The sequence below is a fragment of the Paramisgurnus dabryanus genome, chromosome 9 (genome assembly GCF_030506205.2).
Source record: "Paramisgurnus dabryanus chromosome 9, PD_genome_1.1, whole genome shotgun sequence".
In the NCBI taxonomy this organism is placed as follows: domain Eukaryota; kingdom Metazoa; phylum Chordata; class Actinopteri; order Cypriniformes; family Cobitidae; genus Paramisgurnus; species Paramisgurnus dabryanus.
This window is the reverse complement of record NC_133345.1, coordinates 25,088,639-25,109,154: the sequence shown is the minus strand read 5'-3', so window position 1 is coordinate 25,109,154 and position 20,516 is coordinate 25,088,639. Positions and strand designations below refer to the sequence as shown.

Sequence of the window (20,516 nt, the reverse complement as noted above, 5' to 3'; positions counted from 1 at the left end):
AATATAGTTTACTTAAGTAAATAATATGGTTTACTTAATGATTCACGTGCCAAGTAGGCTACTGTTACAGCAGCACCTGTTGCCAATAACACTTTGTCACAGTTTACATTATAGTGTTTATGTAACTGTATCTTCTACATAAAACACATTAGATTTTTATTATAAAGTATTAGTTTTGTAATTAGGTATAAATTATTGTGATATTTTACAATGCATTATAGTTTTTTTTATTTTATACGCTGTTTATACATAAAAAGGTGCAAGAGTTGTTTTGTTTATACAAGTGTTGCACTCAACATTCACTTATTTCCATAGTAAGCACTTTGCTAAAGGACCTGGACCACAGAGAAAATGAGATGAATATCTCTGTGAGAGTGACCTGCAAACCCCAGCATCTTTTAGGGGTGAAGTTTGGACGTGCTGGGATTAATTACCCGAACCTCAAACTTGGTGCCCTTTAGGAAACATATTTGAAAATGTTTCTGACTCGAAGAAAGAGACTTCACCTGAGTCGGATTATATTTCTTCTCTCTGGGGTTTTCCTTTGTTCTTTATACCAACTGACAATTAGAGCCAGACTACCAGAACCCTGGCCAGAGCCCCAAATAGCACAGGAACCTGATGATGGCTCTGGACAAACTATAGTAGGATTGTTGGAGATGATAACGGTTAGTAATTTAACTATTGTTGACTCAAAGAACTCCACATATTCTGATGAGGTTCATCCAAATATGACTTTAGCCCCAACGACAATACCTACAACTACTAAGCCACCTACAACAACCACAAATAGGACTATCCTCCATTGCATCTATGTCGATCCAACCCTTCCAAAACCCACCCCAGTTCCCACTCCAGCAACAGGTACTACCACTCAGGTGTCCAACACTACAGCCTCCAGCCCCGGAGACGCACCCCACATGAAGGGAGAGTACCCGGAGGACATCTTCTCTGTTGAGGATCGACGCAAAGGCTGGGTTGCACTCCACATCTTTGGAATGGTATACATGTTTGTTTCTTTGGCCATTGTTTGCGATGAGTTCTTTGTCCCTACATTAGGAGTTATCACAGACAAACTGGAGATTTCAGATGATGTGGCAGGCGCTACATTCATGGCTGCAGGAGGCTCTGCTCCTGAACTCTTCACATCCCTGATTGGTGTCTTCATCTCCCATAGCAATGTGGGCATTGGAACCATCGTTGGTTCGGCTGTCTTTAATATTTTATTTGTGATCGGAATGTGTGCACTGTTCTCCCGGGAAATGCTTTACCTCACCTGGTGGCCTCTGTTTCGGGATGTATCGTTCTACATCATCGATCTCATCATGCTCATTATTTTCTTTTTGGACAACACTATTATGTGGTGGGAGAGTATGATGCTGGTGTGTGGTTATGCTAGCTATGTTTACTTCATGAAGTACAATGCTCAGATTGAGCAAGCCTTTAAGACTCAACTCAGGAAACACAAGAACGTTGTCAAAGTCATCACTGTGGAAGAACCTGAGAAGGTATGGATCATTTATTTTTTCCTTTATGCCCTGCATTTACACTCACAGTAAAAATGCAAATCCAGATCATGTAATTTTTATGAAACATAATATTATGTTGACACATTTAAAGGTTTATTTTTGTTTCTGCTGTGGTTAACCTCAACATTTGAATGAACCATTATTCTCCTATAAAATCTAGATAACAGAGAATTAATAGCATCTCACTCAGATGAATGTGAGTCACTTATGTTTATTCATAGAGGAGATATGCATGTGTTTGCGTTTTCCCTTTGATACACAGAAATGAAAAGGATCTCTTGTGTCTACTGGCGCCAGACATCGGTAATGAGTTGTAATAAGTGAGGTATTTGGAGCAGGTGCGTTTGGCTCACAGTAACAGCTCCATCTATATTAGTTAAACTCCCAAACATGCCAGTTGTCACATTTCCTTTAACTATTTGCCATATCATCTTACCTGAGAAAGAGGCTTTGCACTTTATTGAAATCCAGAAGAATTACTGTAACAGTTATCTAAACAAATGAACAACATATGAGTGGGTGACTGTCAGGATAAAGTGAGTATTATTCGGCTGCTAATGGCATTTCATAATATGCCCCATATTGTTTTAATAGGCGACACTTCATCTCATCTCATAAAAGTGTACATTATTTTAACACAACGAGGAATATTATTTTGTGCAATAGTTACAATATTTACTATTTTTGCACTTGTTTCATTCACTCAGGGATTCACAGAACAAAGATGTTCACATAATACTTTGAGGGTCTGCTGTGATATACAGCATACAGTGTTTAAACTTGATAAGTGTGATTAAAGCTTATAGTGTAAGGCGGCTTACTAGACCCATAGGACCTAGATCTCAGTCAAACTAAATCCACTGGATTGAATTTATTACAGACGATTAATAGTGTAGCCCTTACAATAAATACAGTACACAAGATTTGATATAATAGGGGGTGCTCATGTATGCAATGCGACAACCTGTGACATTGTATATGGAGGGGTTAATGCTTATTTTGCCTGAAATAAAATGTGTAATTTAATTCATTGTGTGCCCAACATGAAGTGAATGTACAATATCAACTGTCTACTTATCTGCAATGTTAAAACAGAAGGAGAAATTAAAGTAAAGCAGAAAGCACACAAAAGTCAATTCAGTGCCTTGCATCCTCTGTAATGTCATAACTGTTGCTGTACACAGGACAATGGGACATCAGGTGAGGATAATAGGCCGCCTGAAACAGAAGACAGGAATCGATTAAAGGTAATCCAAAATAGACATGCACGTACAAATCAATGGTGTTGCATTAAAATATTCAATCATCTGCTATTGCTTGGGCATACAGATCACGCACACACAGTGTTCCTGGTAGAGTATTGCATTAGCAGCACAAAAGGTCATGGGTTTCATCCAAGGGAAAGCATACTGATAAAATGCACTTTGGATAAAAACATCAAATGCATATATATAAATAGACACATATATAAATAAACTTTCGCTTCTACAGTATGTACATGTGCAATGGTTAATGTGTGTTGAACACATATATATATCCCCTCTTGTAGCTAAAGCCCACACTGCAACGCGGAGGCAGTTCGGCTTCTCTTCACAACAGTACGATGAGGAACACCATCTTCCAGCTGATGATTCACACACTAGATCCTCTAGGAGAGGGTAAGAGCACTTCAGTGTCTGCACCATCATAATGACAACTCATTAAGCGAACACTGCATGAAGCTTTACAAGCCTTCAATCTGCCGTTTTTTGTTTTGTGGAAACGTAGCTATGGTAACTATGAGCGGATCACAAATCAGTTTTCAAGTAAACTTTAATGCCTCATGCGTGACTGATTTGAAATGCCCGACTCAGATTATTGCAATGCATTGTGGGACTGCATTATGATGTCTTACACTCCAAAAAAAAATGCTGGGTTATTTCAATGTTGGGTCAAAAAGGCAGCCACTGGGTTATGTTAACCCAGAGAATGTTTATATTTGACCTAACGAAGGGTTAAAACAACCCAGCATAAGTTAAATTGCAAGTTTTTTGACCCAACACTTAGCAGTTTTAGATGATGCCTAAAAAGGTATAGCTAGGTATAGCTGTAGGTATAGCTCACTGGATTTTGGAAAAGCAAAGCCCTCATTGTCATATGCATTAAATAAAAAAAATGACTAATTTCTATTAAAATAAAAGTAAAAAAAAATTGAAATTGACTTTCTTGCCTAAAAATAGTTCATGAACGTTTTCAGATTCTGAATACATTTTAATATTTGTATGTTTTATTTTTTATTATAAGTGCAAAACATACAACAGATAGTTAAGTAGTAAACAACAAAAACAAAACAGACAACAAAAACAACAATTGTGACAATGATTTGTTCTGCTCAATGATATAATAAATAAATGAATAATAAATTAAACGGATAATAATATAGATGATAATATTGTTATGAAGCAATGATAATAAGCAAAATAATAATAATAAGATAAAATAATAATAATAATAAGTTAAACAGATAATAATACATATTTGGGTAGTATTAATAATAATAATAATAATAAATATAATATCATGTATATTATGTCATAATAGTATTTACAATAATAATGGTAATACCAATGATAATTCTAGGGATTGTTATGGTTTTAGGATTTTTTTTCTAATCCCATTATAATAACTTAATAATAATAAATAATAAACAATGATTATTATTAATAGTAATGGTCATAGTAATAACAGTAACAATACTGACAACAATCAATATAATATTATATAAAATGATGGTGATGATATTAATATTTGGTAAAAAAACAGCGACAGTATTAGTATTATTAATAATGATAATAATAATAATAATACCAACAACTACATTAACAATTTTAATACATTTTAATATTTTAATGTACAGTACTGTGCAAAAGGCCACCATGCCACAATTAGATTAGTTGCTTTTAAAATGTTATAGTGCTGCTCATATATAATTGTTTCTCAGTCTCTTTATTAGAATACAACCAGATAATACAGGATGTGTATATAGTATTAAAAACTGTATAAAAATGTGAACAGATGTGTCAAGTTTTTAGGGTACACTCCCCTTCCACTTGAGCAATAGCAGGAAACTGCAGGATCTCTTAAACCTATTTAACCCTAATTTCTAATTTTAAAGAAATTAGTCTTTTTACTTCATTCTGCTCAAAAACGCTCCAGATGTGTTTAGTGCCGAGAGGTAACACTAAATAGAAGACATTTAGGCCTGAAATTTAATTTTTGTATTTTATATTTTTTGTATTTTCTGTTTGTATCTTAATAAAATAGATTGAAAAAAAATATGGATGCATATTAAAACTTCTAAAACAACAAGTCTGGTGGTGGTGGTGGCTATAATTGTTATGTATTGCCTTAAATGCTGCAAGATCCTTAGTTGGTAGTATAACAGAGGAGTCCCTTTGTCCTTCTCCCAGTACAAATGGATTAGCATAGCATGTTCTATATAATGACAGTACTAAGTCCAGATTGATACTAAGAAGATAAATAGCTCTTTCTCAGTCTATGGAGTGAAGAGTAATTCATAGAAGTGAGAGGACGGATGGGTTTAATGACATTTTGTCATGTCACATCAATGTTTATGTCACTATGCAAATGAAAACTATAATTTTCCCCTTCATGTGAAATTATGGGGATAAAAAGACTATAAAACATCACAGAAATTATGTGATGAGAAATGCCATTCACCTCTAGCTATAAAATATGTATATACACGTTATACAATGTCTGCTAGCACTGACGACATACAATTTTATGCAATTCTTGCACATCTGTGATGGATATCATGCACATATGTTAAGCAAAAACCCTGGATGTTTCTATGCCTCAGTGGTTTGATGGCTGTGGTTGGTCAGGGTCTCCTGAGGTTGATGACCTTCAGTCTGACCTCAGGAAGCCATGCGGCACCTGTGCTCTCATGGTCCAAACACAAACTCCCAGCATGTTATTAAGCAGCTTTTGACTGAGCTTATAAAGGCTGGATCAGAGCCAGGCTCCTGCAGCTCAAGTCTGTTATTGTAATGGGCCTGTGCTCATTTACAGATTGTGGTCTGTATATAACTTTAAATTTTCATTTGTACTGTTCATTTAGTACATTTAAAAAAAGAATGATGGGACCTCAATTGCTCTCCTTTGATTTACTCAGTAAATCAGTATTTCTTATGAAGTCTGTTTTCTTATTACTTTCTCAAAAAACAATATTATACCCTGATAAAGAAACTTTGCATGCATAACAGAAGTAGCCTGTTTAAGAACCATTTTCAGAACGAGTTTTTGCATTGTATTGTCAATCCACAGTTAAGCACATGTCCAAGGAATAGCGTACAGTTTTTACAAACTAATCCCTTCAGGGTGATACAACACCTCATCACCCTGTCAGGATTTATTTTATGATAACAATTGTTTAAACAAGTATAAAGTTCAAGTATTTATTCATTTGAATCTAAATGCTTTTAAAAATCAGAAGCCTCTCTAATTGGTGGATCTCGCGAGTTGTAATATCTACAATGATTTGATGAATAAGATGAATAAGTTAAAAAAAAAAAAAAAAAGGAAAAATGCAAAGCACCCCGCTTTGCATTTTTCCTTTTTTTTTTTTAAAGCACTTGGGCTCTCCTAGCGTCTGCCTTTGCTAAGCAACATAAGCATTGCGTGACAACGTGCCGAGCGCCCATGTTCTGGCTAGAGGGGATACAGCTACGGCCAAATCTCGCAAGATGTTGGGTTGAGGGTAAGGTTTGGGGATAATATTAGGAAAAAAACTGCAGTTCTGGCTAGATAGGATACAGCTACGGCCTACATCCCATGAAATGTTGGGATTAGGGTTAGGTTTGGGGGTAGGATTAGGATAAAAACAGTGCTCATGAAGGCATAATTTCATGAGATTTTGGCCATAGCTGTATGCACCCACTTGCGAAAATCGACATCGGAACCTATGTAGGCCTATCTAAGAAATTGGACTGAGCTTCCAGGAACTAACTGAGGTCTCCATGAATCATGTGATGGCCAAGCTTTTTAGACTTACGCTGTCTAGAATAACAAACCTTGGAAGGTCTGCACTGACCAATCAGATTCAAGCATTCCAGAGAGTCGTGTAATTATGTGATATAATGTATGATACTGCTACAGCGGAGCACGTCATTTTTTAAAGACAACTTGAGTCTTAAACTTTGTTTGTGTATTCTTGAGAGGCAAAACATTTTTTTTTATTGCAACCCTAGTGTACAATAAGCACAATGCTGTAAATAAATGAATACACTTTTGTACAAAACATGTTTACAAGTACAAGTTTTTAAGATCTAAAATGTAACCTTGAGAAGTGCAGATATGTATGTTTTTTAAAGGTATTGTGTGACACACTTACCATGGTATTGTATATGAATCTACTTTTACTCATTAGAGTCAGTGTTTAATGGAGATGCAAAGGCTAGAAGCTCTTTGGAATGCAAAGGTAAGGGGCTTAGTGTACGTGATGTCATTCTTGTGCCGTGTTTGCTTTGTTGTAGTAGCCTGTGAGATGCGAGGAAATGACATCGCATTGTATGACGTCCGTGGAATCAGGGCATTTGTAATTTGTGCCATTGTTGACAGTTACAGTCAAGATTTAAGAAAGTAAATCACAGCTATATTCTTCCTTTCCTGGTTTGCAGTGAAATTTAAAGACAAGGCTCAGATTTTGAACAGCATGGCCCTGGGGAACGTAGAGAACAAAAAGAAGGAAAAATCTGGTGAAGGTGAGATTTTATAATCTTAGTCTGTTTTTATTATGATTGCACATGAGCTTTGTAAGACAGGTCAGTGCATTGTTATATCTCACAGATGAGCTCTGTTGCATATTCATCATAATGGTTATGAATGTTGCATGTCCACAAGCTGTGTGCTACCAGCTGTGTGTTGGACGGATGAAAGATACAAAGAGAGGGCACTCTGCCAAGAGTTTGGCCCATTTTGCCCTTTACACAGCATCCTGCATTCCATGTTTCCACCTTTTGTTTTTACTTGAGAGCTGCTTTACACATTAGCATATATAATGACCAAGCTCCATCTCATGAATTAAGTATGAGAGGCTTGGAGTCATTGAGGATTATCTTGCTCCACAACTGTGGACCTATTGCAACCTTATTACTCCTATTGAAAAACATCTTCACTCCACACCTGAGAGGAGCTTGTAGCTACATTTATGAAATACTTGCAAACTTCATTAAACTTATTTTTAATGTTTTGGAATTCTTGTGTATTGATGTTTTCTCAGTCGGCGATCAAACAAACCAGCCCAAGGATTTAGAAGACACGAGTCCAGCAGCAAAAGATGGAGAGGCCAATCAGAAGACAGAGACACAAAAGGTGTGACCAAAAGTAGTTTGGAAGAAGAGAACGAAGCTCTGAGACACTTTTAATAAACTTACCAAATATTCAAATTGCTGTGAAGCTGATCTGTCAAACAGTATGTCCAAATGTATTATTTTTATAATAATTTGGTACTAATTCTCTTGGATCTTAAGATGTTACATGCCACAACAATATACACTCACCTAAAGGATTATTAGGAACACCTGTTCAATTTCTCATTAATGCAATGATCTAATCAACCAATCACATGGCAGTTGCTTCAATGCATTTAGGGGTGTGGTCCTGGTCAAGACAATCTTCTGAACTCCAAATTGAATGTCAGAATGGGAAAGAAAGGTGATTTAAGCAATTTTGAGCGTGGCATGGTAATTGGTGCCAGACAGGCCGGTCTGCGTATTTCACAATCTGCTCAGTTACTGGGATTTTCACGCACAACCATTTCTAGGGTTTACAAAGAATGGTGTGAAAAGGGAAAAACATTCATTATGCGGCAGTCCTGTGGGCGAAAATGCCTTGTTGATGCTAGAGGTCAGAGGAGCAACTTTGACTGAAATAACCACTCGTTACAACCGAGGTATGCAGCAAAGCATTTGTGAAGCCACAACACGCACAACCTTGAGGTGGATGTGCTACAACAGCAGAAGACCCCACTGGGTACCACTCATCTCCACTACAAATAGGAAAAAGAGGCTACAATTTGCACAAGCTCACCCAAATTGGACAGTTGAAGACTGGAAAAATGTTGCCTGGTAGAGTCAGAATTTGGCGTAAACAGAATGAGAACATGGATCCATCATGCCTTGTTACCACTGTGCAGGCTGGGGCTGGTGGTGTAATGGTATGGTGGATGTTTTCTTGGCACACTTTAGGCCCCTTAGTGCCAATTGAGCATCATTTAAATGCCACAGCCTACCTGAGCATTGTTTCTGACCATGTCCATCCCTTTATGACCACCATGTTCCCATCCTCTGATGGTTTCTTCCAGCAGGATAATGCACCATGTCACAAAGCTCGAATCAATTGAAATTGGTTTCTTAAATATGACAATGAGTTCAATGTACTAAAATGGCCCCCACAGTCACCAGATCTCAACCCAATAGAGCATCTTTGGGATCTGGTGGAACGGGAGCTTCTTGCCTTGGATGTGCATCCCACAAATCTCCATCAACTGCAAGATGCTATCCTATCAATATGGGCCAACATTTCTAAAGATTGTTTCAGCACCTTGTTGAATCAATGCCAAGTAAGATTAAGGCGAAAGGGGGTCAAACACAGTATTAGTATGGTGTTCCTAATAATCCTTTAGGTGAGTGTAATATTTTCTATAAAAAGTGTCTTATATAGCTATTTCCTGTTGTCAGAATTGGTCAGTGTCAATTTTATTACCATCAAACTCTGTTACTATACTCTTGATAACAGAATTATATAATTATATAATCACCCACGTGCATTATAATAACACAACTGTTAACACTTGACAACACATTTAGTAGTGTTTTGCACTGTTAAGGAGGAAGGCACTGCGGCAGGAGGTGGATCCGAGAATCCAGGAGGGTCAGATGGCTCTGACAGCAGTGATGAAGATGAAAGTGATGAAGACAGTGATGACAGTGATGATGATGAAGAAAATGAAGCCGGAGAGGATGGGGACAACGATGAACCTCTGTCCTTAGAGTGGCCAGACACCAGACGGAAACAGGCCACATATCTGCTTCTGTTGCCCATTGTCTTCCCATTGTGGCTCACAGTTCCAGACGTCAGAAACCCTGTGAGAACTCAGCAAACATCTTAACATTCACGATTACAAGATTAGCAGTGTTTTTCTTGTTTATTTGTTTCATGATAGCACTTACATGTGCTTTATGCTTTACAGGCATCCAAAAAGTTCTTTGTCATTACATTCCTTGGCTCAATAGTATGGATTGGAATATTCTCCTATCTTATGGTGTGGTGGGCACATCAGGTCAGTACAGCAAACCTGTTTCCAATATAGTGGTCCAATATTAAAAGTATTTGGACATTTAAGCCACACTATAAAAGAACACTCCATTAAAAAAAAGTAGGCTTATTTTCCAGCTCCCCTAGAGTTAAACATCTGATTTTTACCATTTTGGAATCCATTCAGCTGATTTTCGGGTTGGGCAGTACCACTTTTAGCATAGCTTAGCATAATCCATTGAATCTGATTAGACCATTAGCATCGCGCTCAAAAATGAGCAATGAGTTTCAATATTTTTCCTATTTAAAAATGGACTCTTCTGTAGTTACATCGTGTACTAAGACCGACGGAAAAGTAAAAGTTGCAATTTTCTAGGCTGAAATGGCTAGGAACTTTCTATACTCTCAGTACTATCTACGCAAAAGTCATACATTTTAGGTGTGGCTTGAGTGTCCAAATACTTTTTTGTTACTGTAGTTCTGATCATCCTTGAACAACATTTATGAGTGATAAAGCAATGAATTATCTTTTATCATCTTTTCTCTACTACTCTAGGTGGGTGAGACCATCGGCATCTCAGAGGAGATCATGGGTCTTACGATTTTGGCAGCAGGAACATCCATTCCTGATTTAATCACCAGTGTGATTGTGGCCCGAAAGGGTTTGGGAGACATGGCGGTCTCCAGCTCTGTAGGCAGCAACATATTTGACATCACTGTGGGGTGAGCTGATCGAAATATTAGCTAAGATACCTTGTATTTACCATAACTTGTGTCTTACCATATCTTATTCGCTCTTGCAGGTTGCCAGTACCCTGGTTGATGTTCTCGTTATGCCATTCATTTGCCCCGGTGCCCGTGAGCAGCAACGGGCTGTTCTGTGCCATTGTGCTGCTCTTCCTCATGCTCCTCTTCGTCATTATTTCCATTGCTGCCTGTAAGTGGAGAATGAATAAAGTGTTGGGATCCACCATGTTCTTCCTCTACTTTGTGTTCCTGGTTCTCAGCGTAATGCTAGAAGATCGAATCATCATGTGTCCCGTGTCCATATGAGCACAGCTGTATTGCACCTCCATGTGGTTTGATAGTAAAACACTATCTGTATCCATGTTGAGATGCTCCTGTCAAACGTCTTGAACTTTAAATGTGCATTTATGGGTTTCAAAGCTTTCCTGGAACTATGGAGAACAATATCACTCATATTGTCAGTTTATGATCTGTGATGCAATATAATTTAGTTCATTTTGTATCAGCAGCGCCTTTTTTGAGAGTGCTCGATGCGAAGTTCGTCACAACATGTATGTAGCCGTCATGTGGGTGGTTCCTTTTTTCAAAATATGTGTTCTGCGCATAGAGAAATCCTGTGTGCATCACATGTCATGCCAAAATAAGTGCCTGCTGTAGATGCGTCTAAAGGGTTTATGATAAAAAAGACGCTCGCATTTGCCACATACTTGCATAATCTCATGCGTAATCAGAGTTTACTGTTAAGGGAGTGTCTTGCATGTATTTTGTGAACGTGAGCGTCTCTGTTATCATAAATGGTTTTGACGCGTGTGCAGCAGGCACTTATTTTGACAAAACACGTGATGCACATGGTTCACATGACGCAACAAACACATATTTTGATTTAGCACCCCTCGGATGAGCAGTCACAAGCCACCACTGTTTTGTATATACTAGGTCAAACTATATCTGACCCATATCAAGTTCAAATGAATAACGTAATGTTGGAAGCATTATAAACTATCTGTTTAATGTCCCTTTAACATTTACATATCAACAAAGTTTTTTATATTGTGATTGTGAATTATATTGTGGATAGCTACAGTATGGGTGAATTCTTTCCAAAGTGTACATCAAAATGACTAAACTGGGAGAAATTGTGATCTTACTGTAAATTATGTAATTTAATCTTATTCTGCAATTGAATTATTTTTGTAACAAGGACATTTATTTAATAGTGAACGTTTTAAATTCAGATCAGTATCCTTTACATTTTATTTAGCATTTAAGTAGAATCACATGTAACATAACTCATTTTAATATAATCAATATTATTGTAACATAACTACACTCTCAGAAAAATGGTACAGAAGTCGTCAATTGGACAGTACCTTTTAAAAAGGTCCTTATAGACGGTTTCATCAGACGCACGTGATACACGTCTGGATCCGAACTTTACTTCCGGTTTCGTTTTTTTAATGGTCTGACTAGTTGCTAAACTGATCTCTTGAACAAATGCTTCGTCGAAAATAACAAATGTTTTGGTTTCCTATTTAATCTATGTGTTGTTTTTTTGCTTGTTATATAAATAAACTACGTTTAAAGTACTTGTTTGTTGTTATTTATTTTTAGCGGAGTTTACCGGAAGTTACGTGCGGACCGCGACAGTTATGTTGTTACTGCGGAAACCGTCTATATTAACCATTTAAGGTACCAATTTACAAAAGGCACCTCGTAGTGTACTTTTGTTAAAGGTATTGACCCAGTGACAACTTTTGTACCTTTTTTTCTGAGAGCGATTTGTGAATTTTCATACCAATTGTCATGTTGCCGTTTGAACAATATTAAATATAGACAAAGGTTTTTCTTTCTGAATGTTGTAAATATTCACTTGTTTCAGTGCAAAATTAAACAGGGTTTTAAATGTGGCATGCATTATTTTCCATCACACCACGGGGCTGTTGAATGCTGTATTCTGATTGGCTGAGAAATGTTCCATGGGTGTTGATTATTTTTCAATAACCGCACACCTAATCTTTAAAATGTCTTAAAAATAGGCACCAGAGAGCAATATTTTTGTTAACCATGGTATAAGATGAATGATTGACTTCGGTCCTTTGAATTATTTGAAAATAATGCACACCCGCAGTGTAACGGCACTCCCATCTTGGTGTGCATTATTTTCTTTTAATTCAACGGCCCGTCGTCAATTATTCCTTCAAGCGTGTAACAGTAACACAAACATACTGGAGCCAGTTTGAGTACCATATGTTTATTTACAGTTCTAAACAATTTCATAGATCCGGCTCAGATCTGACAAAATGATATATACAAATATAAATAGAAGTAACAAAAGAATTGATATGTAAAGCACGTTGCCCTAACATAAAATGTTTTGTAAAAAAAACAAACGAGAATCTTAAACATTAATTGTTTAAATTAACTTACATAAAACAGGCCTGTTTTTCACTATGCCATGTGGACATAAGCAGGTGATAGAACAACTGCTTTAACACTAACATTTGTAGTTTTACACCTCATCAGTTTGATAAACCAAATAAAAACAGTTTGTGTGAGCTGCTTTTATCCAAAATATTCAGGCAGTATTATTAGTTTTTCTTTTTCTAACACCAATGCATCACTGTGTACTATTACATAACTGGTAAACTACGCTTGCCAGGAGCATTTACAATTCAGAAAACCCTTTTACACACCAAACAGACTCAAAGTGCATCTTAAATGAACATTATCAAGAAAACTGAGCAGTATTTGAACATAACAGCTCCAGTGACATTTTTACATTAAATTAAGTGCTTGTATGCTCAAAGGCTTCAAGTTCTTTGTTTTATGTATCATGACTATGTTTGTGTAGTATCTAATAAAAAAAATCAACGTTCAAATTAAAAAAAACAATACTATTAGGAAGAATATTCAGAATTAGAAAAATGACATTAACAGTCCATTATCACTTCAATAAATCTTATACTTGTACAGTACTTCATTTTCTGTTTATACCCTGTTATAATTTGTCTCCATAAAGTTTTTACATGATTGGTCTGCCCCAAAATAAGGCATTTCTCACCTCCAAATCCCATAAAACATATTTCTCACAATTCATGAATTCATATTTGGTCCAGTTCTGTATCTCATGAGTCAAAACCACGCTGCCACTGATAGTCAAACACAACCGGTCCCCAAGACCAAAACATTTAACACCACCCCAACTGAAACCTGTACACACAACAGCAGATTCTTTACAATTGGAGACGCGTCAATTATAACAAATTCCAGTCTTAAAATATAACTGTATCATACAAATATTTAAAATAATAATAATACACATATGTACACAAAAGTCTCTTCATATGTGATATAATGTATACAAGTTGCCAAGTGTGTAGTGAGCTTGTTCGTTGTGCTTCAATACTATGTGTACTACTAAATATGGTTTGATTGTTCTACAGCTACTGGTCCCAAATCTACTCCAAGATTGAACCGTTGGAGTAACAAAATGACCTGAGCACAATGCTATTGCTCCTAATCTACAATGGCCTCAGATTTTAAGTTTACCTGAGTGGCGCTAGACGATTTAAATGTAGCTTCCGAGAGGGTTGGAGACAGATGGAAGAGCAAAGATAATGTTGGGAGGATGTATAATAAAATGGCCCATTCATAGACAGTGTACAAAGAGAACATACTAGGAGCCAGGAGCCGTCTTTATCCATGTGTCAAAATGGACCTCATGAAAACCAGAGGTAGCTTTGGTTACATTCAGGATCACATGAATGAATTCCTTCTTTGGCTTGGACCTCCTAGATCTCCGGATGACTTTGGTTCATGAATGTGAGGGGAAATGAAAGAATTAATGAAGGTTAAATCACAGGTTAGGCAGTCCAAAGGTTCTCCTGCACTCCATGACTCCAGCGCTCGGTGGTCGGTCACAATTGTGGGTCATCTTGACCTGGCTTGGAGTCAGACGGTCGTATGCCATTTTATATTCGCGGTCAAATGCATCTGTGAGAATGAAAAATAATGCTATTATATTCCACAATACAAGTGTATTTTATAAAAATGAAGGGATGTGTTTCATTCAAATCCACATGGAAACACAGTAAGCTTACCAATATTTATGCTACTTTTGCCCAAAGCCACTAAAGACAGGAACAGGATGTCTCTATATAAGCTCCTGCATATGAAACAAAGTTTTTTAAACAGATAAGTCAGACGAGCTTGTTATTAAATATGAATATGTGACCCTGTCTGTGAAATCCATTATGAGAATAGGAGTATTAAAGATTGATTTCAGTCATTGATATCATATTGATTTAATTTTTTTGTGACATGACTTTATTTAAGGTTATGTTTACATTTACATTATGTAGGATGATTTTATCTAGAAAACAGAAAATCACAAATAATAAAAAAACAGTGGCGGCTCGTGTCTGCTTATCCGAAGGGGGCTAATTCAAAAAATGTGTTCGGAGTGTCATGTGTGTTGCTTGCGTTTTCAAAATATGTCTTTGTTGCGTCATGTAAACCATGTGCATCACGTGTTTTGTCAAAATAAGTGCCTGCTGCACACGCGTAAAAACCGTTTATGATGAAAGAGAAGCTCACATTCACAAAATACACGCAAGACACTTCCTTAACAGTAAACTTTGAATACACATGAGATTATGTGAGTATCTGGCAAACGCGAGCGTCTCTTTTATCATAAACTCTTTAGACTCATCTGCAGCAGGCACTTATTTTGACAAAACACGTGATGCATATAGGCTCATTCAACACGCCTAACACATATTTTGTATGACGGGCTACATACATGTTGTGACGAACTTCGCATCGAGCGCCCTCAAAAAAAAGATACCACCGGCCGCCACTGAAGAAAACTTCAGCTGGGTTTTCACAGACTGGGTCACATATTTCCTAAATAAATAATAATAATACTCCAGTGACATGGCATTGTGCACATGTATCTTTCTCCTACCGTTGTCTGACGAAGCCCAGTCTGGTGCCCAGAAGCTGTAGTATTTGACTCATGGGCTGGTAGACATTGTTCCTCTGAATGCTCTTCACGATGCTCTGCAGCAGCTCTAAGCTCACCGCCTGCTCCTCTTCCCACAGAGCAGCAGATACTGAAGGATTTGCACCTATAAAAAAATATATATATATATATATGATGTAGCTGGCAAGTACCCTGCATATATCCTGGGTGGAGATGAATCAAAGCATTTGCTAAGGTGCTCCAAGTGTTTTTAGTGTGTTAACAAACTAGTTAGGGCAAGAATATTTTTGCAAACAGTCGCTACAAAATATTAGACATGCATGATTATTGCAATATTTTGATAGGCAGCATATTACAAATATTTGTTTAACAACCATTTTCATGCATTTTAATGCATTTCCATGGGCGGTTTCCTGGACAGGGCTTATACAGATAAAAATGCATGTTGAGCTTTAAAAACATCTGGCATTGACATATCTAAATATATACAAGTGCTGCTGTTTTGTCTCAAGATGCACAACTGTAATGTTTTTTTGTAAGGTTTTTTTCTAAAAACAACTTAAATGTACTATAATAACTAGTGATGCACCGATGTATCGGCCGCCGATATTTATCGGCCGATTTTTGATGAATTTGAAACCATCGGCATATCAGCAATAGCACGAGAAAGGCCGATACCGATTGTTTATTAATTAACTGCATAAAGAAATCCATTATATGTAAAAAATTAGTTAATGTTGTTAATAAAACAAATGCTGAATTGCAAAAACCACCTTTGAAGGTTATCATGCTCTCTTATTATATTTGTTTTAGCTTAATTTGTGCCTCTCTTATTATGTTGGTCAGTTGAATGTTAATTAGATCCAATCCATGTTCAGTAAAAATAATTTTTAATTGATGCAGAAATAAACTAGCTAATAGACCAACTGTATAGTATTGTATACAAGTGTTTAATATCGGTATCGGCCAGAAGTTGTCTGTTTAAATCGGTATCGGCCCAAAAAAATCCTATCGGTGCATCCCTAATAATAACTAAGGCCTAGTCTGGGATTCATCTATACCCTGTACAGGAAACTGCCCCAAGAAGTTTACTTTTTACTGTATTTATGTGATTGTTCTTACAATATGATTTCCAGAGCAAGTAGCAGGGCTTGATAGGGTCCTGATGCAGTCTAGGGTTGTCCCACAGGATTTGGACTAAGACGTTCTTACTGTCTTCTGATGCACAGTTTTGAGGCTGCCGTAAATAATATTATGGAGAGATGTTATGGACATGCATTGGAGAATCACACACAGCAAAACAGAAAAGGCATAATAAATATTTGAAGATAGTTTCTGAGCAACATACCTGAGCATCTCTGTTGTAGTGTTTGGAGCTCAGATACAATCCTGGCAGGCTGCTGGGTAGGTCCAGCCTACGGAAAAACCACACAAGGTTCCAGAATACGATGGGGTGGTGATCCACGATGGCTGCCGATGAGATGGCCTGATCGCCCTCGTTCTGCAACAAGCTCTCCAGTTCTTTCCAAAGCACCAGAGGACTCAAATAGGGCACAGTTACCGGATCCTGCGGCAAAGACACAGCAAACTTACTACAAGAAAAAAATCCCAACTTTGCAGTACAGGTGCAAAAAAGACCTGAACAGCTTATGCTGAAGTGACTTATTTCTTCTTTCCACATCTTGCTAACATTTTTAAAGCCATTTTTTAGGTTGATAACAGTGTTTAAATAATATTTCTGTTTGCTATTAGTGGGCAGAAATGAGACACACTTCAGCAAAATACTGCAAAACTTACAGGGTCATTGTTGTATAGTTTACTAGCGCCATCATCAACTTGAACTGATGGTTCCTCTACTGCATCTTTCTGGCCACTATGTGAGTCTTGGGTGGAGGTTCTGACAGAAAAATACAATAGGTACAATGTGTTTATACAAATAGCATTATGACCAATGCTAATAGTTATATAGGTATAATAGTTTTTGTTGAGTTAATTTAGATCTGAGTGTACAGTTACCTGTCTTGGTCACCCATGTTTCTGATGTCAACGTTAAGCAGCGGCAAGAACGGGGAGCCGCAAAACGGACACGTGCTATTGAGATTGGAGTCGTCAGCTGTCCAACCGGCCATAATCTCTTCATCGTACACCAAACACTCACAGGTGTTACATCGTGAACAACTGGACATACGTACCTGGGAAGACATTAAATGGTTAAATTTAATACCTCACTACAAAATTATTAAAAAAATACTTAAATGCAAATGAGCTGATCTCTGCACTAAATGGCAGTGCCGTGGTTGGATAGTGCAGATTAAGGGGCGGTATTATCCCCTTCTGACATCACAAGGGGAGCCAAATTTCTATGATCAATTTTTTCACGTGCTTGCAGAGAATGGTTTACCAAAACTAAGTTACTGGGTTGTTCTTTTTCATATTTTTTAGATTGATACAAACACTGAGGATGCAATTATAGCACTTAAAAATAGAAAAAGGCAGTTTTCATGATATGTCCCCTTTAAATAATTCCAACTTTTAATACAATTATATTGATTAATTTAGATATTATGTAAGGTATATGGTAAGTATACGTTCAGTTGTTCATTATCATCCTCTAGGTCTAGGGGTTTATTTTGTGATACATTCAGGACACCGTCAGCATTTATTTTGTATCATTGACCCTCTATTAAATCCTACTTATACATTATAAAAAAAGCAAGTTCTTTCACAATTCTAATATAATGTTATGAGAAACTCACTTCAATAGCGTAGTTCTGCGCACACTGAGCGAGGTTCACATCAGCACACACGTCTGGGCTCTGCAGTGCTTTAATAAATGTCAAAGACGATCCTGAAGGACAAAATGGAAAACACAACTTAAAATGAGCTTTGAAGAGATTTGAAGAGCCCAATCTTCTCCGAAAACAAGTCACATTTCAAGGTGATTGCTGGCAGGGATTATGAATGCTAATTCAGAGGCTTTTGAATAAGAAGTGAGCTTTATAGAAATCTGTCAGGAGAGCTTGTATGTGGATGCGAGTGATTGGGGAGCACTTCAGCACAACCCCGTCTTTCTGATTAAAGAGTCCATCTCAGACCCCGTTACTGCAGGGCGAGACACACGGCTCTGTCTGCTGCCCTATATCTGCAGCTGCTGGAGCAAAAAACAATGGCCAACTTCATGAATGAGACACAGCACTTCACATCCACCTGTCTAATGAATCAGACACAATGCAAAAAACCCATACTACAAAAAAAAATACAATTTCTCTGGCCAAAAATGTGTTTTAAATCTATGCTATATACAGTACTGTGCAAAAGTCTTAAGCCACCATGCCATAATTAGATTTGTTGTTTTTGCAATGTTATAGTGATCATATATAATTGTTTCTCAGTCTCTTTATAAGAATACAACCAGAAAATACAGGAAATGTGTATGTAGTGTTAAAAACTGTATAAAAGTATAAGCTGAAGTGTCAAGTATTTAGGGTAAACTCCCCTTCCACTTAAGCAATAGCAGGCAACTGCAGGATCTCCTTAACCTGTATGAAATTAAATCCTAATTTCTGATTCTAATCGAATGACTTTAGGACAAAGTTTAATGCCAAGAGAGGTCACACTAAATACTGACCAATGCCTAAAGAAGACATTTGGCTTCGAAATTGTTTTTTTTTATTTTGTATACATATTTCCTGTATTTTCTGTTTGTATCTTAATAAAATAGATTGAAAAAAAATATGGATGGACATTCAAACAACAATTCTGATGGTGGTGGACTTTTGCACAGTACTGTATATTTTGTAGTCAGTTAACCTTTATTAAATATATTTTTGAATTAGAAAATATATTTATATAACCAACCTATATATGTTTCAGGGGCAACAAATACATTTCTAATATTACAACCAACCTATACAGTAAAAATATATTTTGCCTGGCCAAAATATATTTTAAACATATGCTAAATACATTTTATTAACAATGAAATTAATTTTATTATGTATATTTTTGCAGCTGAAAATATATTTCATTTTAATATTTAAAAAATATTTAAAATTTAAAAATGGCCAAAAATATATTGTTGAAAAACATTTTCAACAATATTCCAAATTATATTTTAGCAAAAATATATTTTTTTGGGACATTTTTTGTATCTTTTGAAATATATTTAAAATTATATTTGAAAAAATGTTAACACCTAATAATACTTGTTAAAAATGTGTTAATGCATTGGCTAACATGAACTTACATTGAACAATACTTGTACAGCATTTATTATTAATAATTAATCATGTTCATTTCAGCATTTACTTATACGTTTATAAAATCAAGTGTGATAACTGTTAACATTAGTTTATGCACAATGAACTAACATAAATAACTGTTTTGACATTAACTAATATTAACAAGAATTAATTAAAGCTGAAAAACTATATTGTTCATTGTTTGATCATATTAGTTAAGGCATATACTAATGTTTCCTAATACAACCTTATGGTGTTAAGTGTTACCAAAATATATATATATATATATATATATATATATATATATATATATATATATATATATATATATATATATAAATATAAAATATATATTTTCTGTATGGGTAAAACAGCTAATAATTTTTGCATTGTAATAGTTCGCAATCACTTCCTTTGTCCTTGGCTCTTTAATTGTGCTGCATTTTCTTCCAAGGACTGAAATTTACAGAGCGTTACTCATGAAAGAGCCTTGTGGGTACTCTTCTAGCACATTGAGCATCTTTTTTAGTATATTCAGAAGTTTTTAGATATATTTAGGATAATACATGAAGAAGGACCTCATGATACAGACTAGATTTGAAATTTCTTCAAAAAAAGGGCTGTGTAGTCATGGACATTTCACAGAAACATTCTTTTAGTATCTGCTTTCTTCTTATAATCACTACAAAAGCAGTG

General features: G+C 36.3%; 2 protein-coding genes across 4 annotated transcripts in view; one reads left to right on the top strand and one right to left on the bottom strand.

The window, feature by feature from the left end:
* The first annotated feature begins 327 nt into the window (after window positions 1–327).
* slc24a1 (solute carrier family 24 member 1) lies at window positions 328–11,150 on the top strand. Of its 2 annotated transcripts, XM_065278615.2 has the most exons (10): window positions 328–1,508; window positions 2,714–2,776; window positions 3,079–3,187; window positions 6,961–7,011; window positions 7,211–7,294; window positions 7,813–7,904; window positions 9,421–9,678; window positions 9,784–9,873; window positions 10,405–10,571; window positions 10,652–11,150. In XM_065278615.2, exons 1-10 carry the CDS (start codon window positions 477–479, stop codon window positions 10,899–10,901), a joined length of 2,196 nt encoding a protein of 731 aa, XP_065134687.2. In that variant the 5' UTR covers window positions 328–476; the 3' UTR covers window positions 10,902–11,150. The 2 variants fall into 2 exon arrangements, with proteins under 2 accessions (XP_065134687.2, XP_065134688.2); XM_065278616.2 differs by lacking the exon at window positions 6,961–7,011.
* A 1,824-nt stretch (window positions 11,151–12,974) lies between these two features.
* dennd4a (DENN/MADD domain containing 4A) overlaps window positions 12,975–20,516 on the bottom strand; it is a 34,962-nt gene continuing 27,420 nt past the window's right edge. For both annotated transcript variants that reach the window (XM_065283266.1, XM_065283267.1), the window contains 8 exons: window positions 18,336–18,427; window positions 17,596–17,771; window positions 17,377–17,476; window positions 16,928–17,146; window positions 16,702–16,816; window positions 15,562–15,724; window positions 14,696–14,760; window positions 12,975–14,588 (listed from right to left, as the gene is read on the bottom strand). In XM_065283266.1, coding sequence (XP_065139338.1) covers window positions 14,452–14,588; window positions 14,696–14,760; window positions 15,562–15,724; window positions 16,702–16,816; window positions 16,928–17,146; window positions 17,377–17,476; window positions 17,596–17,771; window positions 18,336–18,427 — 1,067 coding nt within the window. In that variant the 3' untranslated portion in view covers window positions 12,975–14,451. The remainder of the gene's footprint in view (window positions 14,589–14,695; window positions 14,761–15,561; window positions 15,725–16,701; window positions 16,817–16,927; window positions 17,147–17,376; window positions 17,477–17,595; window positions 17,772–18,335; window positions 18,428–20,516) is intronic.